The 26,859-nt window shown below is 50.2% G+C and overlaps 1 protein-coding gene across 6 annotated transcripts in view; it reads right to left on the reverse strand.

The window, feature by feature from the left end:
• DAB2IP (DAB2 interacting protein) overlaps positions 1-26,859 on the reverse strand; it is a 188,667-nt gene that overhangs the window by 105,409 nt on the left and 56,399 nt on the right. Inside the window, exon 1 of one of the 6 annotated variants that reach the window (XM_063081867.1) lies at positions 19,396-19,519. The exons of the other annotated variants lie outside the window; for them this stretch is intronic. Within the exon in view, the coding sequence (XP_062937937.1) occupies positions 19,396-19,519 (124 nt within the window). Of the gene's footprint in view, positions 1-19,395; positions 19,520-26,859 lie in introns of those variants that run through there. 6 annotated transcript variants of the gene reach the window in all.

The following is a 26,859-nucleotide window of genomic DNA, read 5'->3' on the forward strand; positions in this document are numbered from 1 at the left end:
AGAACCCAGGAGGCTCTCAGAGGTTGCTTCGTTCAACTTCCCATTTTACAGATGATGAAGCTGAGACTCAAGGGAAAGGAACTTGTCCATTATCCCCCAACTCAACATGTCCCTAGCAAGGACCCTCTCAGGTGCTCCCGAAGTAGCCTTCAACTTCAATTCAGAAGGCCTGGCTGCATCCCCTCTGCATCAGCAGGTGTGAAGCTGCAGGCAGGACAGGGCAGGAGTCCTCTCCCCTCCTGCAGCGGGTGACCCTCTCCGCCCTGACTCCTCCAGCCTCCCAGTCCACGCCCAGGGCAGGGCCCCGTGCTCCAAAGCAAACTGCAGGGGAACCGTGGTACCTCCCAAGGTATCTTCCATTTGGCCCAGTTCTATTCTCCATGCTTTTCCGCCCTGCCTTCTGTTCCAGGGCGCTGACCTGCACAGATACATCAGCCAAGCTGCTGGGCCCTCAATTGAAGGGACAGAGGAGAATCACCTAGGCTGCTTGCCTCCCTCCACGGAAGGTCCCAGCCACTATCACATGACCCTGTCTCCTGGGCCCTCCTTCCTCCCTAGGGCCTCAGGGGATCAGCCCTGGCTGTCACTGCTCTGGGGTCCTGCACTACTCCTTGTGGTGCCCCACACCTGCCCACACCTTCATAAACAGCCCCTCTATCAAACCCCCCTCAAATCATCTAGTCTGAGTGCCATCTGCTTCCCACTAGGTGCCCAACTGATCCACCAGGCAGATGGGGAACCCTGGCCCTGAGAGAAGCTATGTCGTGTCCATGGTCACATCAGGGATAGAGTCTGGGCCATGCCAGGCTCTCTCCTGACCTAACACCCCACACAGCTCCCCTAAGGAGCCAACTGCCTGCAGCAAGCTCTAAACACAGAGTTAATAATAATAACCACATGGGTCTCTGGGTTCTGATCCAGTGTTTCTCAACCTTTTTTCCATTATCACTACCCCTAAGGAGTCTTTTTAGACAACTTTTTCCTAGTTTACCCCCCACCATAAAATTTTAATACTACAGATATATGGCATCTTTTATGTGCTGTATGTATATTGGGCTTTATATAGAAAAAGGGTAACATTTTTTTCTTCCCCCACCCCGAGAACCAATTTCTTGGGGGTAATATTGCTCCCGTTGAGAATGCATGTTCTGGACCCTTTCAAATGCCATCCCACATGACAATCTGGATAACTACAATAAGCTCTATTTTCTGGATGAGAAAATTGAAGTTCCAAGAGGTAAAAGTGGCTTCCTCTAATAGCCCTCCAGGTGGGAAGCAAGTGTGAGTATACGCTGAGAGCCCCTTAAGTGCCCCTCAAACCCACACTTAGGGCCTCAGAGAAGACAGAGGCCTGGAGCATGGCGGGGGGAGGGGCCCAAGCTGACTGTAGGAGACTGGATTTAACCTTACTCTGCTGAGTGACTCCAGGCCAGTCCCTTTCCATCTCTGAGCTCCTGTTTATGTACCATCAGTCCAGTGAGTTACGGAGTAACAGCAACATCCATCTCCATTCCCCACCCCCCCCACCCCCCCCCCCCACCCCACCCCCACCCCACCCCCCCCCCACACACACACGCAAACACCTCTATTTTCTATTTTACACAGGAGAAGAGGGCAGAGAAATGACTCCTTGAGTCCTAACTCTGCCTCTGGGGAGTTAGCCTGCATCCTAGACCCACGCACTGAAGACTTTGGCCCCTGATTTAGCAGCACATCTTTTCTAATTTGGGGAAGCGGACCCCAAACATTGGGAGGCTCGATCCCAGAGGTCTAATCAATACAACTAGTGCAGGCAGAATCCCAGAGAGGTTCAGTGAGTCTGCTAAGATCACACAGCAGGAAGGTGGCATTCCTAGGGATAGAACACCCAGCCAACCTCTTAAGAGGCTCCCCTAGACCTTGGAGCATGGTCCAGGAGTCCTTCCTCAGCTCAGACTCATTGGGTGACATCTACATGACCTCCCAGATACCCAGTCTGCAAAATTAGGCCATGGGACCAACTGATCCTGAATCCCCTCTCCACCAAGAGGTTGGAAGAGTTTCCATTTTACCAGGAAGACCAGGCTGTCTTCCTATTCTTGGAAGCCACAGCCAGAGAAATACATTTTAACCTTCATGTGTTCGCAAAAAATAAATAAAATAAAATTGGTTTCATTCAAATGCTGCTGGCTTGGTTGCCATGGATACCACCTAATCATGAAGGATGACTGTTACTTGTTCCCATGGAAACACGGCAGCCTGAGGAACATCCTGTAATTTCAGACAAGACACCAAATTTCAGTTGTCGGGTTGCACTGCCCAGATTTTAACGCTTAAATGCAAGTAGAAGCAGCAACCTCTAACACTGGTGTCAGGAGAAAGAAGTCAGCAAGGGTGCAGAAAGAGGAGGTGCTGGGCAGGGGTGTATGAGTGTCTCCAATGGTGACCAGGAAAATGCAAATTACAACTACCAAATAACACTTCACACTTTCTGAATAGGTCCTGGACCAGTCCAAAATTAAAAAGAAATTAATTATAAGAAATTTTTGTAAAAAACAGCCCAGAAATTAAGAAGAACAGTGATCCCAAACATTGGCAGAGAGCTATGGAACTCTCATCACCGCTGGTGGTGTAAAAAGTTTGGACAACAATTAGATACTAGCAGCTGAAATCAACAACATACATACCCTAGGACCAGAAATTCCCTTCATACATGTCCAGTCTAGAAAAATGCTTCATCCTGCGTACATGGAGATCTGCACAAAGATGTTTACTGCAGCATTGTTTGTAGTAGCAAAAAGCTGGAAGTAACCTAAATGTCCACCAATAAGGGAATGAATGAGACAGTCTGTGGAATACTACATGGCAAGGAAGAGGGTATAACTAGTGGAGCACTATTCACATGGAACACAGTGGTGCTCAAAAAACCTAGATCTGCATAGATCGACATGAATAAATCTCAGAAATATGAGGTTGTGTAAAAAAGAATCGGTCGCAAAAGGAAACAGAGTGTAATACACTTATATACATTTTTTAAACAAGAATGTTCATAGCAACTTTATCTGTAATAGCCAAAAACCAGAAACAACCAAAATGTTCTTTATTTGGTGAATGGTTAAACAAACTGTGGTACATCTGTAATGCGTGAGGCAGAACAACAGCTCCCTAAAGAAGTCCACAGCCTAACTTCCAGAACCTGTGAATGTGTCACCTTACGTGGCAAAAGGGACTCTGCAGACATGATTAAGGTGAAGAATCTTGAGATGGGTGCCTGGATTATCCAAGTGGGGACAATCTAATCACAGGAGTCCTTAACTGTGGAAGTGAAAGGCAAAAGAGTGAGTCAGAGAAATTCAATAAGGAAAGAGGAAGAAAGGGTTCCAAGTGTGACAGGAACCCAAACTGCCATTGCTGGCTGTGACAAAGGGAGAAGCCAAGGAAGGTGGGTGGCCTCTGTCCAGACACTGGAACAACCCTCAGTTGGCAGCCAGCCAGGAAATGGGACCTCAGTCCTACAACCACAAAGAACCAAATTCCGCTAACAAGAAAGGAGCAATGAAATGGATTTTTCTAGAGCCTTCAGAAAGGAATGCAGCCTGCCAACTCCTTGATTTTAGTCCGACAAGACCTGTGTCAGACTTCTGACCTGCAAAACTGGAAGGTAACAAATATGTGTTGTTTAAGCTGCTAAGTTTTAACATGTTACAGCAGCAATAGAAAACAATAAAATACACATGCCATGGAGCCCTACTCAGCCATAAAAAAGGAATGCACTAGGGCTGGCCCGTGGCTCACTCGGGAGAGTGTGGTGCTGATAACACCAAGGCCATGGGTTCGGATCCCTATATAAGGATGGCCGGTTAGCTCAATGGGTGAACGTGGTGCTGATAACACCAAGCCAAGGGTTAAAATCCCCTTATCGGTCATCTTTAAAAAAAAAAAAAAAAAAAGGAATGCGCCAAGGACATGCACAAAAACTTGGACAGATTGTTAGGCATTACACTGTGTGAAGAAAGCCATGTCAAAGGGTCATAGAATGTATGATTCCATTGATGTGGCATTAGCAAAGCGGCAAAGTAATAGAGATGGAAAAGAGATTAGTGCTTGCCAGGGGTTAGGGATGGAGGGGTTAGGCAGGTGGGGGTGATGATAAAGGGGCAGCACTGGGGGGGTCTTCGTGGTGAGGAATAGTCCTGTATCCTCACTACAGTGGTGGTTTCACAAATCTGCACATGATAAAATGGCAGAGAACTATATACACGCTTCATACCATGTGCAGAGAAGGTGAGAAAGAAAGGGAAAAAAGCAGCCCCTGACATTGGCAGCTGGCCGGGCACTCACAGCAGAGCACGTTACTCTCCTTCTGGACATAAACAATCTCACAGGATACCAGCCTCAGACAAGCTTACTCTGAGACCACGATAAAGTGAGACGAAACAAGGCCACTTCATCATTTCGTCTACAGACAAGGTCACAGTGCCATCCACAAAATACCAAGCATCCCCCCTCTCTCAGCTAAAATCAGTGGCTGCTGCTGCTTTTACCAATCACAGCTTCAGCCTTGGGCTTGTCTCCTCTTCCTAGAGATAAGACTCGAGCTGCCCAATCACGGAATAGCCTCCACCTTCTGACAGCATCCAGTCTAGAATGAACCCCGCTTCCTTAGACTTCTCCCAAATCACCCCACCAAAGCCCAAATCCTATAAAAGGTTCTTTCTAACACACTCTTACTGAGATGCTCCATGGTTGCCCATGGCGTGTGTTTTCCTTTGCTGCAGTGAGTAATAAACGCAACTTGTTCAACTAGAGGTGTGTTCCTGGTGGGCTCTGGCTGGAGGGCAGTGATACTGGAGAATACATACTGTAGTTACATAAGGAGCCACCATTGGGGAAACTGGGTCCAAGGGACCTCTCCATACTGTTTTTGCAACTGCCTGCAAATCTGTAATTATTTCAAAATAAAAAGCTAAGTCTTCCCATGGACTCTTTAGGCTGATAATACATTTGCTGTCTATGTGATTAAACTAACAAAATATTTTATTTTGTTTGTATGTGTGCACACTTACACGGAAAGGTATCATAAACAGGAGTCTAAAATTTGTTATCAGAGCTTCTCTTTGCAGAATGGGATGAGCTATGGGTGAGAACAGATGACTGTACCATTTATTGAATGAGAAATAATTAAGATTTTCAAAAACAAATAGTAAAATTAAAGTAGAAATAGGTGGCATAATGATTCAGTACAAAGTGTACACCCTGAATACATCTCAAGAGGAGGAAAGAAATGAAACAAGAGAAAAAACAAAGTCAGAAAACAAAACAGTTACATTAAAATCAACAACAGCCCAAATGACCAGTTAGAAAATGGATCAGGAAAGTCCAAAAAGGGGACTTAAAAATGAACACATAGGTGAGGGGAACATAACTCCACCCCTGGAGATCAGACTGCCTAGTGCTCCCCAAGGGAGTGGCCAGTGAACTGAGCAGGGGCCAAAGGTAAAAAACACCATGCAACAGGTCATGGAGTCTTCAGTTTGTCAGAGCTTTCTAGAATAAGCGGTCCAGCTAAAGCCTGTGTGTACCTCTCTTTGTGTGTGTCAGGGTCGGGGAATAGGGGGTTGTGAATGAAGCACACTTGCACTGTTACTGTCTGCTTTTAACAGCCAAAAAAAAAAAAAAAAGCCAAATGAAGAGTATGTTTGCGAAAATATTGCATTTATAAGTTGGTAGGTCTCCTGCCTCCCATTGCACACTTTTTTCCAGGTCAGACTTTGGTCATCCATCTCTGGGACAGGGAGGAGAGGTGTTACTTAGAGGTTACTAAACCTTACCCACCTATGATAGGCAGAATAATGGCCCCCAAAGAGCCTACGTCTTTATCCCTGGAACCTGAGAATGTTACCTTATATGGCAAAAGGGACTTTGCAAATGTGTTTAAATTAGGGATCTTGAGATGGGAGATTATCTTGGATTACCTAGGTGGGACCTATATAATCACTAGGGTCCTTACAGGAGGAATATAGGAAAGTCAGAGAAGACAGAGAAGGTGATGTTCTGATAGAAGCAGAGATGGGAGTGACGTGGGGACACAAGCACTTCTAGAAGCAGGAAAAGGCAAGGAAACGGACTCTCCCACAGAGCCTCCAAAAGGAATGCAGCCCTGCTGACACCTTGACTTAGACCAGTGAAACCGGTTTCAGACTTCTGACCTCCAAAACTGTAAGATAATAAATTTGTGTTGTTTCAAGTTTTCTTTCTGCCCTTGTTAATAAATGACAGATGTGAAAGGACTTGAAAACCACAAAAGTATATGGTACCTTTGTTGCCTGTTTCATAATACAGCATGGAGATGTTTTTACACCTGTGCAGAGAACATTTTATCCTTTAATACAGCACCCTGTGTATTTTATCCATAGTATAGTTACTAAGTACCTCAATAACACTTCTTAGAGTTTATAAGTTCTAATTGTTATAGCACTCCAGGGGGGACCATGATTATCAAACCTAAATATTCAAATGTATTAAATTCATCTTGTTTTTCATTTCATTCACTGGTTGTAAACTATTTATTTTTTCTCCAAAATTCCACCTTAGTACTTAATGCTCTGCATTTTTGTTTTAAAAATGTATTATTAAATTAGAATAACATGGCTATATGATATAACAGGCTTATTTTTTCCAACAAATTAAAATAGGCATAAAGTTAGGTGTATATATATTGATTTTTACATACAAGGGGTCTTCAAAAAGTTTGTGGAAGGATTTGTATTATCTTCCTTTTTCTTTTTTTGTATCTGGCCAGTAAGGGGATCTGAACCTGTGACTTTTGTGTTATAAGACTGCACTAGTACTATCTTTTAATTCAATTTTTCCATAAACTTTTTGAAGTACACTCATATAATTTTAAAACTTTCTTTACCTTTCTGTATTTGACAACTTGGGATTCAAATTTTAAATTATCTCCAAAGTTCTAATTTAATGATTTAATACAAAAGCAAAGAATGAATTTCAGTTCCTTCTGTAATTTTTAGCCTCAGGAACAGCTGATTCATAGATTGTATATCCGATCCTGTAAGGGGCATGGGGTTATAATTTGGAAAAACAACAGAGCAGATCATTTTATGTTCTAGAATAAATCATTTTATATTCTAAAATAGCCCTAGGAAGAAGAACCAATGCAAAAAATGAAATTCATGCCACCTGCTATGCCACGAGTTATTGAGTCCTTTGTCTCTGACCCAGGTATCTCATATCTTCTGCCAACACCCATGTAACTACCAGGCTAACCTGTTAGATGCAAGTAGGGTAAAATCTCAGACCCTTCATAGTGATTAACAAATAGCATCAAAATACACTTAATAAACTTAACACTTACAAAACTAATAACCCAAAAAATACTGCTGAGAGACATTAAGGAAGATCTAAATAAAGACCAAGTCTTCCAGTCGAGGATTGGAAGACTCGGTATTGTTAAGATGGTATTTCTCCCCAAAATTATCTATTGATTCAATGCAATCCCAATCAAATCCTAGCAGGCTTTTTGAAGACGCTGACAAGCTGGATTTTAAATTTAGTTGGCAAAGCAAAGGCCGTAGAACAACCAAATAATCTTGAGAAAGAAGAAACAGGTTGGGGGACTTATAATACCTAGTTTCAAGACATACTTTATAGTCTTGAAGTACAGATAATGTAAACAAGACAGTGTGGTATTAGCATAAGGATAAGACATATAGATCAATGGAACGGAATAGAGTCCAGAAATAAGCCCACACATGTATGATCAATTGATTTTCAAAAAGAAGTGCCAAGGTAAATTGACGGTGGAAAAGATATGTTTTTTCAACAAACAGGGCTAGAAAAACTAGTTATATGTATGAAATAAAAATGAACCACCAGGAAATGTGGAGAAACAGATCTAAGAAAAACAGTGACCATGCTACAGACTTGTATTTTTTTTTTTTTTCATAAAACTGACTCCTGAAGTAAGAAACATCAGCTCCAACTTTACTAAAAGGAAATTGAGGTTCTGACCACAACCACATAGCTAGAAGTGCTGAAAACAGGATTCATGCCCAGCTCTCTCTCAACCTAAGGGTTCCCCCATTTGGGGAAAGGAGCCACCGTGCGGAGATGAATGAGAAGTCAAGGAAGTCACTTCCGAGTCACGGAGGAAGCGGAGTGTCCTCCCTGCCCTTCGCCTCCGTCCCCATCTCAGCCCCAGCTCCAAGGCAGAAAGAGATGATGGATGCCTCATTTGACTTCACATTGTGTTTTCTTGATGTTGGGTTTGGGGAATGGAAGGGAAGGGGTCACAAGGTGATGGATCTGTGATAGCTGCTGTCTTTCTAATGGAACTGGGACCCAAATTCAAACTGTCTCTAAGTTCAGGATGTGGTTCAGAGCCAGTGGGGACCTGGAAGGGTCAGGCTTGGAGCTGGCACTCGGTAGGTGAGAGGGAGGATCCTGTGCAGGGTCTCTGCAAAATGGCAGTGTGTGGGTTCACTCACTCCTTGGCCTTCAGTTGGCCTCATTAATAATCCAGTTATAAACCCTACAGACTCTTCAGCATCTGTAGACATTATCACCAGCTCTTTTTTATACTCCTCTATTCTCTATTTGAGTAACAATTGCTTCTGGCAGTACACACTTCCTATTCCCATCCTGACATGCACCTCACTTTCAAGGAATTTCTAGTCTTCCAAAGAACTCTGGATTTCCTGGCCCTCCCAGCTTTAATGAACTGGCCCGAAGGCTTCTCTCTTCCCTGGGTTTCTGTTTCCTCCTCTACTTTGTGAGGATTTCTAGCAATTTTAGTCTTCAGTGTCACCTTCTTCATTTTTATTCTTGAGTTCTATCCTGCGACTCTTTCCTCTGTAGCCGCAGGGCCTATTCCAAGGCGGGCAGAGCACCGGCATTTACTCTGTGCTGCTGGAATTCAGGGAAGAAAGGAGCTCTGAGGGTGCAGATATATGTTTGCTCCTCTCTGCTGTGTGCAATTTCTCTACAAGCATTTTTAAAACACACAATGCAATACTACATATTTTGAAGCATATGCATATGTAGTAAAACACATGTTGGCAGGATACATACCACCTTTAGGTAGCAGGTTATCGCTGGGGAAAAAATGAGAGGCTTTAGCTATATCTCAGGGGTCAGCAAATTTTTTCCATAAATGGCCAGATAGCGAATATTTTAGGATTCTGGGGCCATAAGGTCTCTCCCAACTACTCAACTCTGCCATTGCAGCCTGAAAGCAGCTATAGACGAAACAAATGAACGAATGTGGCTGTTTTCCAATAAAACTTTATGACACTGAAATTTGAATTTCATATATACTTTTCACAGGTTTTATATATATATATATATATATATATATATATATATATTTTTTTTTTTTTTTTTTTTTTTTAAAGATGACCGGTGAGGGGATCTTAACCCTTGACTTGGTGTTGTCAGCACCACACTCACCCAATGACCTAACCGGCCATCCCTATATTAGCACCACACTCTCTCGAGTGAGCCACAGGCCGGCCCACTTTTTACAGGTTATAAAACACTATTCTTCTTTTGATTTGTGTTCCAACCATTTAAAAATGTAAAAACTATTCTTAGCTCACAGGTCACAAAAACAGGTAAGGGGCTGGGTCAGGCCAGTGGGCTGAACGAGTACTTTGCTGGCTCCTCCGTACCCAAATCATTGAGTTTCTGAGAAGGAAAGACAAAAGAGAAGAGAAGAGAACAGGTATGGCAATGTTAACATTTGTTTTATCTGAGAGTGGGTGCATGGACGTCTGCAACATCACTTTCTTGTGCTTTTCCATGCTTTCAAATATTTTAGAATTTTAAAAAACTTAAAGGAAAGGAAAAGGTGGGAAGTAACCCCCAAATGCTCCCATCAGAGGCTGCTGGGATTAAAAGTGGTTTTTATTTTCCTCCATTCTATAATAGATTTTATCGCTTCTGTAATTCTAGGAGTTGGTGAAGGAACAACCTAAACATTGTTTATATAAAAAAAAAAAAGATGAGGAAATGGAATCATTTGGTCTATAACTGGTGGTCTGTCCCCTGGGGACACACATGAGCCTCTTCCTCTTCTGGAATGTTCCTAGGAAGAGCTATCCCATTCCCTCCAGCCACAGAGCACTCCCCCTTGGTTAAACTGGCCCCTCCCACTGCCTGTGGGGGCGGGGCGGGAGGGTCACAGTCTCCGTCCTCTGAAGCTCAGAGTCCCAGGCCAGCTCAGGGGCTGCTGCTGTTGGGGAGGAGCACTCAGGCCCTACCCTGTTGCTGCTAAAACTACACCTCTGAACAGGTTCCTAGATACCAGGGGAAACTGCGACTACATAGAGAGTCCATGGGAACCCCAAGCTTCTCTGGGACTCCCATTCCTCCAACCTTCTCCAGCACTGTTCAATTCTGCACGCCACCCCATCCCCACTATTTGACCCACTACGTCCTCCAGTACTTTTCCCACCATTCCTCTGATGCCACTCCCCAAAGGAAACCCCCCTGACTGGTGTGGTGCTACCCACCCCTGCAACATCAACATCCCAGTTAGGTGTGTCAGCCATGCCTGCAGCTCTGCTGGGCCCCACCCCAGCCCTCAGTGCCCCCTGCTCCTTCCCACTTCCCTAGCCTTTCCAAGGGCCTTCTCCTACCAGCGGCACTCCCCCCCACACACACACCCCTACCCCTCACTGTAAGGACAATCCCTGGACCGCTCTCTCCTGAGCGCCAGACTCTAATCCTTTGGAGATTTCAGGAACCAGTTCAATTTTTATAAATAAAAACGAAGGTGTAGCATAACATGGAGGAGGGTAACAAAGGACCACTGCTTTCTCGCCAAATACAGATGTTAAAAAAAAAAAAAAAAAAGATCACCAGCTTATATTTCATAAAAGAAATGTTCTAACCCCCAAAACAGCCCAAAGACCATCATCTCAGAATAAAGGGAGAGACTGAAATGGATGACTGAAATGAAACGGATGTCATGGGAAACTCACTGCTCTGGCCTCCCATTCGCCACAGGCCAGAAAGAAAACGTGGCAGGAGTCCAGCACTGGCTCTCGGACGGGCGTGGCAGCCTCTCTCCTGTGTCAGCCCATCCAAACTTGGCAGCTTCTCTCAGCCTGCCCTCTGTCTCACCCACCCCACACCTACTGGACTCCCCAGGAAGTGTGAATGACCCCCTTGCCCACTCACCACCTCCTGCCCTTCTCCCTGCTCCACCCCAGTCAAGCTTGCTAGTTGCTGAGAGTCGTTTTCCTAAATCACAGCTCTGGTGGGAAGTGAGGGTAAATCATCCTGGACTCTGCCACTCAAGAGCCAGGTGATGCTGGGCAAGTCTCGCAACCATTCGGAGCCTCAGTTTTCTCATCTACAAAATGGGCTGAAATGTGGTATCTGTGAGAATGAGGACTTAAGGCAATGATACACGTAAAACACTCAAGAATACCTGGCAGTGTATACAAGCTCAAGAAACAGAGGTCGTCATTATCATTAGTTATGTTCAAAATCCTTCCTTTGATTCCCTGTGGCTAACCAGGGGGAGTCCACACCTCTTGGTTCTCCATTCAAGGCCCTGCCCATCTTTCCAGTCACACCATCTGCTAAAATGATTACAGGAACTACCTTCCCCTTCGACCCTGAGTTCCCCGAAAGCCAGCCGTCATACATTTGTGTTTAATCCTTCAAGCTTCAGATGAACAGATAATAATGACAATTTGCTCAGCCTCTAACAATAGCATCTGCTTTGTCATATTTATTTGTTGCACTACTTCTGAGCCCAGAGATGTTCAGTGATTGGCCTGAGGTCACACAGCATTCACAGCCCAGTCAGGACTCCCACTCTGGTTCCCAGAATAGTGGTATAAATAGATAGAAAACCACATTTTTTCCTAAGAGTATTCCAGGTTACCAATATATTGTTTTCCAATCTCCCAACCCAAGCTTCACAAGTCTCCACGCCATGAGGGACACCAAGAAGGAGGCGTCTTTGATTGCTCCACTCTCTCCTCTACCAGCTTATCAGCCAGGGACTTAGGGGAGGGGGGCAGAGCCTCACACCACCCCCAGCTTCCTCCCCATACTCTGACTTTTTCATTTCAAAGCCATGTCAGCCTATCACCTCCAAGAGCCGAGAAAAAATAGCACAGCCCAGATGCCAACAGTACTCTGCTGTCTGTCAGGGAGAAGAGAAGAGGGAAATAAAAGCTAACAAGACTTCCAAAAGCAAAATCCCCAAACCACCTCTCAGGAACCCAGCAGCTGTCAAAGTCAACACAGGAACCCAGCGAGGGACGGAAAACCTATCCCAAATAAAATACAGGCAGCTGTGGGGTCTGAGATTCACAGACTGAGACCTGCTGCATTTCCAAGGGTGCGATGGGCGTCCTCAGCGTCTTCTCTGCTAAGGTACAGGTGGTCTGTCTAGACAGAGGAACCAACCTGTCTTTTCCTAGTACTGAGTCTACTTTTTTCTTTTTGCATTATTATTTGGAGTGCTATTGAGATTCCCCTGGCTTCCTTATTTATGCAATCAGAGGAAACACAGCCCAGAGAGCCGCTTCCAAACTCAAGGCCACGTGGGCCAATTTCAGATGGATAATTAAATATTGAACAAACGCAGAAATGCCTCTACTGGATCAGGACGGCTAAAAATAACCACCCGCCACTCCTCAAGCGGCACGCAATTCGGGCACCCAGTCCCTCCTCCCAGCAACTGTCAAGCACAACCTCCCCAGGGAACAGCGGAGGGGGACAGAACGGACTCCCCAAATACCTACTTAATGCAAAACAAAACTTCAGCTCCCAGCAAGCTCTGAATGTTCCTGACCAGGAAATACTCTCCCTTTCCTGACATTTAACCAAGTGGCCCCGAGAGGAAGGTACAGGGGAAATATCACAGCCGTTGCTTTTCTTTTAAAAATAGTCAAAAGGCTCCATGTCATTTCTAAAGCAAAACACGTATGCAGTCCAGGATGTGAGCATGCTTGGGTCAAGTTACGCAGGAGTTCAAGCCCCATTTTCTTCCCCAAGAAGACCCAACAAGGAGCCCAGCTGCCTCAAGTTCCCTCTCTGGGCTAATCTTAGGAAAAGCAACAAACAAAACCAATACTAAAAAAGGATGCCAAGGGGTCTGGGATCCAGACCCGGATTTCTCATTAACAACTTTTGGTAACTTGGGCAATTGGCCTTGGCTCCATGGGCCTCAGTTTCCCTAGCTGTCAAGGGGAACAGTTGGCTCCTGGTACTGCAGCTGTGAGAGACCACAAGTACCAACCCCTCCAGCCCTCCCCCCACCTTCAGTAGCTGAGCAAAGCAGGCTCCCAGCCCCTGCCTGCACCACCAGGTCTCAGTAAGTACAGAATTAAATGGGGCAGAGAGTACATAGGAATCAGAACTCTAAACCTGACCCACTGAGATCAAGAGCACACCCCGGGTTCATTCCAGTGCTCTGAGTTGCACCAACCAAAGGAAAAAGAGGAAGCACGGGACTTCTGAACAGGGCTCTGAGTGTGGGCTTTGGAGTCCAGTGCCCTTGGTGCAAACCTTGCCTCGTGCCACCAGTACTTCTGCACCCCGAGCTCAGTTTCCACACATGGCAAAGGGAAGTAATGGTAAGTAATGATACCCTCTAGGGTGATTAGAGAGTTAATATGAGATAGGAGATAATCAGGTGAAGCTCTTGGCAGAGAGCCTGGCACATGGTCAGTTTGGTAAAAGGGAGATATTATCTTCCTTATGAATAAAGGTGATGAGAACGGGCCAGGAAAGACAAAGGCCAAGAGGCTGACATCCCAGCAGATTCACTGGGGCCCCTGGCCTTCCTCAGGCACCTAGAGAGCTCTGGGAAGTGGGCCTCAGGCTGTCTGTCCAGCTCCAGGGACTCACACTAGGACATGCTGGACCCTCAGAACTAAGGGACTTGGTGGAGAAGCAGGGCTGAGGCCGAGATCTGGGACCTGCCCAGGGAAACGGCACAGTTGGCAGAACATGAACAACAGCAGAATACAAGGGGCAGGGGCTTGGCCTCCCACCTGAGCTATCCCAAGCAGATGGAGGAGCCAGCCAGGAGGGATAACTCCCTACAGATGCCAACAGGGTCATTCCCCTGCCTTCCCACAAAGTTATGGCCAGGATTGTTGGAGATGATAGCCATGAACATCCAGTAGAGTCAGGGACTGTGCAAATCAGATGGGAGGAGGGGAGGAGGCCTTAGCAAAGCCAAGACCTGACCTCAGAGAGATCTGTCTGCCCACAGGATAGCAAGGTAGGGCTCAGGATCAGAGTTGGGCAGATCTGGGCTTCACTATCTCTGAGCTATTACCTTGGCTTGGGATCTCACCCTCTGGGCCGCAGTTTCCTATCTGTAAAATGAGGATAAATACCAGTATCCATCCCACAGTATTGTTCTGAGCATTAAATGAGATAAGGCAAGTTCAGAGTTAAGCTCACTGCTAGGCACTGAGCAAGCACTCAGCAAATAGGAGCCATTTTTATCCTTACTGCACACCCTGAGATGGAGTGAGCTGCCCAGTCCCTGAGGTATGTAAGGGCAAGAACCTGGAAAAGCTAGGGCCAAGCCCCAAAGGAGGCATTGTGTCTCAGCAGGAACAGAGAAAGAGATGAGGCAGAGAAGGGTCTACCTACAATTCCAGAGGCCTCGTCCAAGGTGGAGGCAGAGAACCAGGCCTTGGACCCTCGGATGGTCATTTGAGAATTAGGGGGCCACAAGATACAATCAGCTCCCAACTTCAGGGCTGTTCTCAGGCTTGTCTAGCTCATGGGGTCCAAGCTGTTGCCCCAGAGTCCTCTTGGAAGATGTCATCAAGGCCATCTGAAGAGGTTGCAGCCCCTGTCCCTCCCTATGGTGACAAACAGGCCCTTTTCCAACCATTGCTACTAGTTAGGAACCAGTTGTGTCAAACCAGCACCCTCCCCAACCATGTCGCCGTCTTCCAGGGGATAAGATACAGGGTCATGCAACCAGGGTATGTACAGGTATGGAGGAGGACCTGACCATCTCAGGAGAAAAACATCCACCAAATCCCCAGTGCCCAGGTGGGGCATGGCATGTGGCTAGACCTCTGGAAAACTCAGATAAAGACATGAAGAAAAGAATCAGCCTCCCATGGGTATGGGTATGTGTATTCCAAGAGGTCTACTGACACGTGAGGCAGCAAAGCAGGATTAGTCCCACTTGACAGATGGGGAAACTGAGGCCCTGGGATGAGCCCAGAGTCATACAACCAGTTGATGGCTGAGCTGGGAGTAGAGCCTGCCTCTTGCTAACCACTGCTCTGTCCTCCAGAAAAGGCTCTGTGCCCCAGTGAATCCCAACAATCTGGGTTCCTCAACCAACTAGAGGCTTGGCAAGGGCTGGGAACATGTGCAGTTCATCTGCACGTGCCCCGGTGCCCAGGTTGAAACCCAGCACATAGTAGGTGCCCAAGACATGTTTGCTGGCTAAATGAATGGGCCAGGACTTTATCCAGGCCCAGAGGAAAACTTTCCTAGCAGCCCTGGGGGAACAGATAGGTCAGACAGAAGAAACTTTTCTTGACCCTGGCACACATAGGTGGGGACACAATCTGGCTGGTGACACCCTCTGGGGACAGGACCTCCTCCAAAGCCATGGGTCATGCCTAACCTCCAAATAATCTCAAGGACACAAGGCACAATGTAAAATGGTCAGATGACCCTTGCCACTCAAAGGTCACTCTTTTTACCTTGCCTCTCACTATCATCAAGCTTTGCACCCTCCACAGCAGGTCTCACTTGCCCATTCTGCAGATGGGGAAATTGAGGCCTAGGGAAGGGAAGAGCACTGCTTAGTGCTCCACACTGGTCAGACCTGGGAGACTACCAATACTGTCCTTCACTTGCAGCCCTGCCAGGGACAAAGTCCTGCTCTAAAGTCTGCAGTAAGCCCTCTCCCCACCACTCCAGAGGACTACTGGGGGCAGTGGGCAGGGAGCCTCCTCAGAGCTGGTGGCCTTGCCACAACCTTCCCCAGCTCAGCCAGCTGCAGTCCCCCGCCACCAATCAACTCTTCCTTGCACTTTCCTGTTTCTGAACAAACATACACGCTGAGTTCTTGGTTATGTTCCTTCCTCACTACTGGCTGAAGCCAGAAAGGGTGTGGGGCAAGGGCCTGATCTAGGGTGAGGTGCTGGGGACCACCCTCTCCTCTGGGGTTGATGTCACCACCACTGGGACAAAGCCCCCAAGATGATGCGGACACTGATGCCCAAGGTCAGAAGGGACTGATTCAAGGCCACAGGGTGGCTTCCCCAGCCTGAGTTACCAGCTGGGGGGGTGGGCAGGGGGAGCTGCCCTCAAGAGTGGGGCATGGCCCTGGGGCAGAGTCAAGTGACTGGGGGGTTTAGTGGAGGGAGGCCAATGGCTGCTTTAGCCACATCCGACCAAAGTGAGCAGGGAGCCTCCAGCCTCCACCTCATATTGGAGTGAGCAGGACTGAAGCCATGTTGGGACCTAAAACAGCATGGGCTCTAAAAGATTTTAAAAGGACAGTTTTTTCCTGGCATGCATTTTTCTGATTTTCCTGGCATGCATTTTTCTGAGTTTCCTCTTTTCCCATGGTTATTTGATATTTTGAGCCTTGGTAAGGGGACGAGATGACATTATTTACATAAATGTAAAGTTGTTTTCCAGCCAGCCTGAAGATGCAAACTTGCACACTTGCACGTACTGTCCTGACCCTGGGATCCCAAAGAAGACATCAGTCAAGCTATACTAGATTCCACCCCTCCAGCAGGATACTGAGATAACAACAAGGAAGGGAGCAGAAATCAGACAGAGCCTTAGCAAGACCTTGCACCTGGCTCTTTGCAAGGATCCCCTGACGCTCACATCCCCCTCCTCCTGCTTTTTATTTCCCACCTTCCGTTCCCTCAACCCCCTCTTTAAAAACCCCTCAGTAAATCTGAGTCTTTGAGATGGATTTTCTCCTTCAGGTTTACCGGAGACATGGTTAGCCTAATACCTCTGCTCAGGTCACTGGTATTACTGAATAAAAGCTGACTTTCATTTTTATCAACATTTGACTTTCGAGTAATGCATTTTTGAAAGGGGGCTGGCAATAGGACCTGAGTGGCCCTGGTAACACTCACACCCTGCCCATGACTCTCTATCACCCCATCATCAAGGCCCTTTATCAGGCCTAAACTGCTGTTCCCTGCTGTCCCCCTTACCCGGCCCACTCCCTTCCCCTGGCCCAGGATGAACTCCGCCCACAGCAACCAAGACATTTTCCTTCCACCTGTCTTCACACAGATTGTTCCTTCTGTCCAGAGAAGGACAACAGCTCACACTCAACTATGGCCCTAGTCTCAGGCACAGTCCAGCTTCCCAGGCAGGACGCTGACACCACTATCCATTTACCACACAAGCTCACTGAGGCTGGAGAGGTAACTGGCAGAAGGAGAGTTTTGTGTGGGGAGGGGACCTGAACCCAGATCTGACTCACTCCCTCTCTCTGCCGAAGAAAATCCTCTCCATCTTATGAGACCCAGTCCAAATGCCACCTCCTCTGTGAAGCTCTCCCTGATTTCCCCGGATATAACTTCAGTTCAGAGACAATCTCCTCCCCACTGCCAGCAGGCTGTGAGATCCTTCAAGCCTGGGACACAAAGTAGGGCTCTGTGGGGCCTAGGAGCCTGGGCTTTCAGGGATATACCTGACACGCTGATACACATTGTCAGTTCCTTGCCCGGTCAGCTGAACAGGAGAGGGAATTCCTGTCCGTTTGGTGCCTCTACTGGGGATAGAACTAGGATGAGGTGAAAGGTCAGACAGGTCATGCAGGGCATTTTTCCAAGGCAAAGGGAGGGGTGGGGTAGAGTGGGGTAGGTGCTGAAGGGGAGGCCCCGGGTGGCCTGAGTATTCTTGGGCATTTGTGTAACTCCCATTTCCCACAGCATGAACCTGTTTCCTCAGTGAATCCTCTACATACTGCTAGTCCCATTTTACAGCTGAGAAAACTTGGGCTCAGAAAGGGGAAGTGACTCACCCAAAGTCACAAAGCTTGAACCCGGATCTCTGGTCTCCCAGACTAAGTCTGGGGGGAGGCCATTTTAGGAAAGAAAGTGGGTGGGGGGAATCGCATGCTCTGAGAGACCCTCAAGGACTGAAATCCCAGCACACACCTGTGCACACCCCCAGCCCCAGCTGGAACCCTTCTGTGTGCAGGGAACTCTGCTTCCTGAGGAAGCCCTGTACTACACTACACATTGTCACTCTGCCCTGATTGTGAGAAAAAGGCTTCCCCATTCTAGGGGGAAGCAAATGAATGCTCAATGCCTGTCTGCTTCATTTACCCGCACACTTGCAAGAAAACTGAAGTTCAGGGGTATCAGGGCCCAGGTCACACAGGTCACACAACCAGCACAGGACAGGTGGGGATTTGACCCCCCTGGGTCTGCCAGATTCCTTGTGTGGCATTTGCTCAAACCCTTTTCCAGACAGGCTCAGCTAAGGGCCCGGCTTCCCACTTCCTGCTCACCAAGACAACCTGATGTTGTAAACTGGGCCCTGGTCCCCACTAAGCCCAACCGCCCCCTTCTTCCTCCCACTCCTGTGAGTACCCTCAGTGGGCCCGAGCCTTTACCCAGACTCCAGCCTCTCCAGAGCCCCTTTGGAGTCCTCCTCCTCCCTCCCCCCCCACCACATCCCTCCCCACGTGGCTCCCACTCAGCCAGGGAAGGAAGTCCCGGCCCCCACCCGGCTGAAGGCAGCCCCCTGGATCACACGCGTTTCCAGATGAGGATCCTGTTACTGGAAAAAGAAAATGCTGCTCGCACCTCCCCCTCAGCCTCATCCTGCCTCCAGGGCTTGAAAGAAATAAGCCCTTTTCAAAGGAGGTAGCGCCCACCCACTCTAAGGAATCCCAGAGAAAGCGCCCCCACCCGGGCTCCTTCCCAGTTCCCACAAGTCCACCCACCTGTCCCTCCACCCAAGAGGTGGGGATCCTGTTAAGTCCCTGCAAAGGGGAGAAGCCCAGGGCCGGGGATGCTAAGCTGAGAGGCCAGGACAGTGAAGGCAAAGGCGAGGGAAAGCCAAGATCCACCCTGGATTACTTTCTGCCGCGTGGCTGAGTAAACTGAGGCACAGCGGGGCAGGAGGTCCGATCTGAGAGGCGGAAGAGAACCCTGGATCCCAGTCTCCACTCGCCCTGCTCGCAGCATAAGGGCAAGTGCTCGGGCCTCGGCTTCCCCGAGAGAGGAGGATGAGGGAGAGCTGGGGGAAGGGGGTCAGGCGGACCCGGCACTGGGCGGATGAGGGGCCCCGGCACACAGCTGGAAGGAGGATCCTGGGTCCCCGGCACCTCGGGGCATCAGGTGCTGAAGTGGCGCTAGGGAAGGCCAAGGGGTCAGGGGTCGGGGCGGCGCCTACCCCTGGCCGGCCGGGTCCGGCTGCGGGAGCGGCTCCTCTGTCTCTGCAGCCGGGGCCGCCTGAGCAGCCGGTAGTAGTAGGAGGACCTCCCGGTGCTCTTCCTGGCGCTGCCGCCCGCGGACATGCTGCCGCCCGCCGGGCACCGGGCCGGGCCTGGGCGCGCTCACACGGGCCCCATCGGCCGCTCCGGACCGCCCGGCGGGCGTCCCCGCGTCCTCCCGCGCTCGCCGGTGCGGCCGCCGCCGCCGAGGCCAAGGCTGCCCCACAAAGTCGCTCAAACTCCTCCTCCCCGTCCCCTCCCCCTCCCCGAGCAGCCGGCCCCGCGGCGGGGGCTGGGGACCAGGAGGCCGGGCTGGCACCGGCCCGGAAAGTCAGTGCGGGAGAAATCCCGGCCTGGAGTCGGCGGGGCGAGGCGGCCCGGAGTGCCCCCGGGACCCCAGGAGGGTCCCCGAGAGGGTCTCGGTCCCCAACCCCCGGCCTGAGTTCCACGGACGACCTCCGGGCGCACGGGACACCCCATCTCGCAGGCGGGTGTAGACGGTGCACACCTGTGTGTGCGCGCTCCCCAGCCCAGGGCAGGGCGCACGCAAGGCGGCCAGGCGGGCACCCTGCTCCGGGAATGGTCACCTGCTGTTGAGCTCCCAATGAGACTGGCGCCCCAAGCCCGTTTCCACCTAAACACACTGGGCTGATGAAGGCCCCACAAACCGCGGCTCTGCAGGCCCCGGGCCTGTCGGGGTGGAATACTCCCCTTTCACGCAGGATACTTGCCTATTCTTTACATCTTAAAGAGTGTCTCGTCTGATACACATATTATTTTTATATAATTAAAATTAGAGTATATATTTCAAGCACACAGAAATTAGAGAGAACGTAAGGAACACCTGTGCACCCAGCCGGCTTTGCCAAATCCAAATATTGAGCACCTTTTGATCAGGACCCTTCCCCAAATAAAACACCACTGTCGCTGTGAGGTCTTCCTCCCACTGGACACTGACAGCAGCTTTGGCAGGTCTGAGGGCTGAGCAGAACAATCCCTACCCTACCATAGGGGCAGGAAACTGAGGCTGGAAGAAGGGAAGGTGTCAGTTTCTCCTACTGCGTTGGCTGAAAAGCTTTCTCCAACTCACTCACTCCCCAGCTCAAGAAGCTTCCATGGCTCCCCACAGCACAACAGCACTATGTCCAAAAATCCTTCCCCACTATTAGGAACTCCAATAATGGCCCCAACCAAACCAGCCTCACCTCCACTGCTCCCCTGACTTCTCACTTCCCTTTGATCTCCTCCCAGCAGGGACTGCCCTCCTGCCTACTTTTCTCCACTGGCTGAAGTCCATCCTTTAGAGGGCCCAACTCCTCTAGCCTTCCCTGACTGTCCTGGCCCTCAGTGATCTCTCTCTCTACCCACCTTATCCCCACAGCAGCATTATCTTTTAAATTATTAAGACAACCACCTGCCTGAGCTCCATCCCCTCAAGAACAGAAAGGGAAACTGAGGCCCTGACAGGGAGATCTGACTTGCCTCAGTCACATGGTAAGTGATCTTAGCCTGGGGCTCTCAACATGCAGACTTAAGGGTATGTTGGGGGGGGGTCAGTCACAGTAGGTGCCTGAGGCAGTCTGGGTGTCCTCCCCTAGAAGAGGTGAAAAGGTGGGGCCCTGGAGGGGGCGGGGCCATCTAGGCAGTAATCCAGGCCGGGTTTTACACCTCACAGGGGAAGCCCCCTCCCTAGGTTCCTCCACCAGCCGGGAAGGCCCCCAGGTCAGGAGCAGCCTCGATCACAGCTGGAAGCCAGGCGCCTTCCCAGGACCAATGGGGAGGGGGTTGCTCCTCCAAACACAATCTGGGGAGTCCGAAGCCATCAACTCCCCTGGTCCCTCTTCTCAGAATACTGGCCAATCCCACAGGAAAATCGAAAACCAGAGTGCCCAAGAGGACACCGTTAGCCTCCTTTGGGTTATCTCTTTTTAAGCAGCAGACACAGCTCAGGAGTCTCTTTAAAAAGAGACCCCTGGGAAGAGCTCACCCCCAATCACAGTCCCCAGGCCGGCCAGGGGCCTTCTCAGCATGCAACCTCCTCTGACCAAGCCACCAGAACACAGATGGGAGCCTCCCCACACAGGTGGGACCCTGAGAGCCACCTATCCACACCTTAGCACTTCCTGGAATGAATAACTTCCAAATAATAGCCAGGCCCACCAGTTTTAGGGAGTGGGGAACTCCCCAAGTCCCGCTCAGGGTGGGGGCAACAAACTCGCCTCCAGGGCTTGGAGTTCGGTTGGCCCATTTGCTTCCCAGAGCAGGAATCCCCTGATTGGCCAGGTTCTAGTCCCCCCTTGAGGGGCTGGGAGGCTCACCGCCAACACATTCTGATGGGGGCAAGTGGTCTTGGCCTGGGCCCCCAATAGACAGTCTTAGATACGTATGTGGAAGGGACAGGGAGTAGCTGGAAACACATCTGCAAACACAATCAGGCTCTAAAGGTCTCACATGGTCTCTCCGCTTCCACTTCTTGAGTCTTCTGTGCCTCAGTTTCCCTGCCTACAAGGAGAAGCTTTGGACCCCCAATCTATCTGCCTTGTGAAGGGAGGAGGGCCAGCTAGTAAAGTGGAAGAAGCTTTTGAATTCCTGGACTTGTGATGAGAGGGGGCACTGGCAACCACCCAAGCTGAGCATCTGCACAGGCCTCGGGTGGGTACCAAGTAGGTACCAGGTCAGGTACTGAGTAGGAAGGGGACAGGGCAGGAGCTGAAAGAAGGAGCCCAGGCTCCCTGCCCTTCATCCTGGCCTGGGACCCCTGGGGTAGGCTGGCAGACAAAGGCTGCTCCCTGCAAGCCCCAGCAGAGCATCTGGAATCAATCGAGCTGTGGAGCTAACTGCCGCCCCCAACCCGCTGCCCCTGTGGCCTCCTCCCTCTGAACAGGAGCAGTCCACCTTCCAGAGACAGCATAGGCTGGGGGAGGGGCACCTGACATCGCACCCTCCGTGCACCACCACTACCACTGCTTCCGGTGGCAACTGCCCCTCCCCACCCTGCCCCAAGCCCTCCGTGATTGCCTCAGGCAGAATAGGCTTCCCAGGCCCTGCTCATGTGTGAGCCGCAGCACTTACAGGGCTCAAAGTCTGGTCTTGTTCTCTCACCAATCCCACCTCCGACCCACCTCCAGAGGAGCTCCTAAATAGGCCCAGCTCCCACCTCCCCTTGTGCTTCTTTGGTTAGGGGTCAAGTCTGCAGCCTCCACATCACCCCAGCTCATTAAACAGCCACATTGCTGGGTTTCCCTCAAGAAGCTTGATTCAGTGGGTCTGGATGAGGCCTGGAAATATGCATGTTTAGTAAGTGCCAGGCTAAATCATATCTGACCCAACCCCACCACCACCCTCACCCTCCCGTCAAAAGCCTTCAAAGGCAAACTCACAAGCTGGATCACAAAGCAGTCACCTCCCACTGCACCCCCATCCATTCCAGCACCACCACCACCACCCTCCCCGCGATCTTTCCTCCAAATGCTCTTTCCCACCTCTGGCCTTTGCCCTGCTGGTTGGACCACTGCCACCAAGCTCTTCCGTCTACACCCACCTGGTGAACTCCCGCTTACCCTTCAGGACCCAGTGCAAACATCGCCTCCTTAAAACAGTCTACCCTGAACCCAAGGAGGGACCCTCTTCCTTATACCTCCTACACGCCACTAGTCAGTTTGAATAATGGGGACAGCAGGAAGCCACTTGGGAAGACCAAGGAGGGACAGATCCAAAGAATTTCCCTCTGGGCAGAAAGCTACCAGCACCCAGGTGTCCTGAGACTTATAACATTCTGCGGGGAAGGAGGTGGGGGTGGCATTAGAGCCAGGTGAAAGTCCAGTACACCATGGGCCAGGCCAGGGCTAGGTCGGGAGGGGCCCCAGCTGCCGGGAGGGAAGCCAGCCCAGTGCAGGCTTGAGTCTGACCAGGTGTTAGGTTTGAAGTCACTGAAGGAGGGAAAAAGAGCATATTGCCAAAATTACCTTTGAAAAGCCTTAAATTGCCTGTAAAGCACAGCTTTCCTCCAGCATTAGGACAGATCACCCATTTCTTCAGCTGGGCACAAAGCACAAGGACCTGGCCTTCATCGAGGGACCACTTTGTACGGGAGAGAAACAACAGCCATGACACCATTTTCATCTTCCAGCCCCACCCAGGGAGGAAGGATGCTCGCGTGGGGAGGGGAGCACAGAGATCCAAGGCATCCTAACCGAGGAGAGTTACAAGTTGGACCCTGAAAGGCTTGTAGGAGGGCGGGGTTCAGATTTAATACTAATAATGGTAGCTGGACTGCATTTAAAATGTGCTGTGTGTCAGATCCTGTCCCCAGCATTGAACCCAGAGTATCTCATTTAGTTTCACAACAACCCTCGGCGGCAGATGGTTGTGTTTTATACAAAATATTGGAGGCAGAGAGAGGGTAGGTAAGTTCCCTAAGGTAACAGGGCTTGCACTAGGAGCTAGAATTTGAACCCAGGAGTAAGAGTAAGGGTCATAAGGTTGAGCAGGACTTAATGCAGAAATGGGGGAGGAGCAACAGTCTAGAACTTTCCTTAAAAGTCATCTTTGTCAAGAGACACAGGAGGCTAGAGGGGATGGGGGTCAGGAGTCCTGACAGGGGAAACATTGGAGCCCACACCAGGCCCCACACAATGGGTGTCTGGAGGGCTCAGACCTGTCAGGTTTCCTGTCGGGACAAGAGTGGGTGGTGGTGACCAGGGGAAGTCTCCAGCCAGGCAGGCCTGTACACATCCGCCTACAGGCCAGCTTCAACCTTTCAGTCTCTGAGCCCTGGGCAGGGACATGGGTAGGGGTGCCAGGGCATTGATGGTTAAGGTCACAGTCTCTGCCCTAGGAGGTGGACTGGCTGGTAGGCAATGACGGCTTCCTGTATCCACTGTTCATCCGGGAATGAGGCTGGACCAGGAGCGGGATCATCACTGGGGAGATGGGGGAGGCTGGAGCCAGGCTCACCCCATGGGGCGGAAGGTACAGACATGGCCTGTGAGGTCACACTCAAGCCATCCAGGCATCCACTGCCCCACTACCCCCAGGACTTCCTCCCAAAAGCCACCGACAGATTTAATAAACATCCTTTGCAAAAAATGGCCCATTCAGAGCCGAGATGACCCTGGGCTTGCATGAGTCTGCCCCTCTCAATGCCAGCAGAACTGAGGGATCAGTCAAGCGTGGATGTTTGAACACACACAGACAGAGCCTCGGGGAGTGTGAGTGCTTTTTAAATCAAGTCGCCCAAAGCTGGGCTGAGGATGGAGCCCTCAGGAGAGACCAGGGCTCTAACAGGGGAGGAAGACCAGTCACGGAGGCAGGGGCCTCAGGTTTCCATGTGTTAAATGGAGATGAGACCACTCTGCCCAACCCACCTCCCTGAGATACCATCAGGATCTAGAAATTTCCCCAGTCTCAAAACCACCAGCTACATGTCCCTCCCTGCCCCCCAGAAGTCCAGAGAAGAGTACATACATATCTACCTCGTGCATGTCTACAGCCTGGAATGTCAGAGGTAGAAGGAATCTTGTAAGTGATGGAACCAAGGAAGCTGAGGACCTGAAGTTCAGCTGCTTGCCCAGAGAACCCTGCCTGATTCATGGCGAGCTGGGATCCGGCATCGATTCCCCAATCATTGAGAGTCTGATTGCCCCTCCCACCCCAGCTTGAAGCAGTCAGGGTGGGGTAGTATCACTCCCCAAAGATGGGGAAGTTGAGGCCAGGGGAGGGAGTGACTCACCCAAGGTCACACATGGGGGTGGGTGTGAGGTTGGGGCTCTACCTTGGGACCTAAATACAGCTGCCAAAACCACCTGTCCCCTTCTATGGTGTGGACCATCACTCCCAGAATGCCTGATGCCTTCTGTCCACGGGCACCCTGGGCTTCCACTACAGGCTGCTGACTGAGCTCAGGGCTCAGTCCTGTGGCCCAGGGAAGGCTGGGATCCAATTTTCAGGCCCTAGCCCTGGCCCCTCCTTCCTCACCCCCACCCAGCAGCCAGCATTTCAGCCCAGATGGCCAGGCCTGGAGTGACACTCTCTGTGTACTTCCTCTCTCTGCCCTCACCCAGAAATGCTGCCAAACTCCAGGTGGGCCCTGGGCCCTCCCTTTTCCCTGGCCCAGGCCTGGGGCTGAGGCTTAAGGTCTCTGAGCTTCTTCTTCCCCCTCCAGTGATGGGCCCAGACAGCTCTGCACCCACCGGGTGACCAGAGGGGGTGGCATATGGTCCCGGTGTGAGGTCAGAGAGCCCCCTCCCTTTCCAGGCAGGCCTGCCCTAGTCATCTGTGAACCATTTTGTAGCTGGCAATGGCTTGGGTTCCAGAGAGGAGGGGCCTTGCTCAATCCCTGCAGAGCCCACTGAGGAGGACAGATGAACCGGCCTAGTAGCCAACCCCTAGGAAGTCCCCATCTAGGCAGGGAGCTGACAGAGCATGGGATTTGGAGTGAGCAGCCAGCACTTCTTAGCTGTGTGATCCCAGATCAGTGCCTTCACCTCTCTGTGCCTCCATTTCCTCCAGTGTAACATGGACATAACAATCCTATACTTGGTGAAGTTGTAGGAGAGTCAAATAGCATAGGGGATCAAAGCCTTGTGTATAAACTGGCCAGCATCTGCCCCTCCTTGCTATTTCTACTTATTTATTTGTTTTGGCAGCTGGCTATTTCTTTTCTCGCTAATTTGTGGGTTCCTTGAGAGGACAGCCCAGAGCTGGTCAACACAGTTACAGACACAGAGCAGGCAGGCTCTCAGTGAGACTGACTGAGAGAGATGGTGGCAGCATTTGAAAAAAGTAGCCAAGCTCATCTGGTCTGGAGTCAGCACTGAGAGAATTTGGAGGAGGGAAAAGTCCTGGAAGACTGCCTGGAGGCGGAGTTATTTTCATTGAGCTAGAAGACTGAGTAGGAGTTAACTGGCTAGAGAGCAGAAGAGAATATTCTTGCAGGGGGAGAAAGCATGAGCAAAGGCCCAGCGCTCAAAACCAACAAAGCTTACATGGGAGACAATGTGTACACTGTGAGGCTGGAGTGGGGGATGAGGGCAGAACTGGGGAGCAGGCTGTACGAGGTGTATGAGGGTGAGATCAGGGAGAAGGGATGGGGAGATAGATCCAAGTGGGGATGAGGCCGAGGCAGCCCCTCCAAAAGGGGAGAGAAGGGGTAAGAACAGGAACCTGGCAGGAGATCTGGGCTTGATGCTTACATCAGCCACCATGTGGCTATGCAAGTGTGAATAGGTCACAGCCCCTCTCTGGTGCTCATTCTGCAACTATGAAAGGAGGGGCTGGCTCCATAACACAGGCCTGCAGGTGGGGGGTGGGCTGGATGCCCATGAACTACATTGGGAGCATTCAGAAACAGATTCCAGGGCCCTACTCCCAACATCCCTGAATCCAAATCTTGGCAGGTAGGGCCAAGGAATCCATATTCTTCA

This window comes from Cynocephalus volans, chromosome 17 (assembly GCF_027409185.1).
Source record: "Cynocephalus volans isolate mCynVol1 chromosome 17, mCynVol1.pri, whole genome shotgun sequence".
Lineage (NCBI taxonomy): Eukaryota > Metazoa > Chordata > Mammalia > Dermoptera > Cynocephalidae > Cynocephalus > Cynocephalus volans.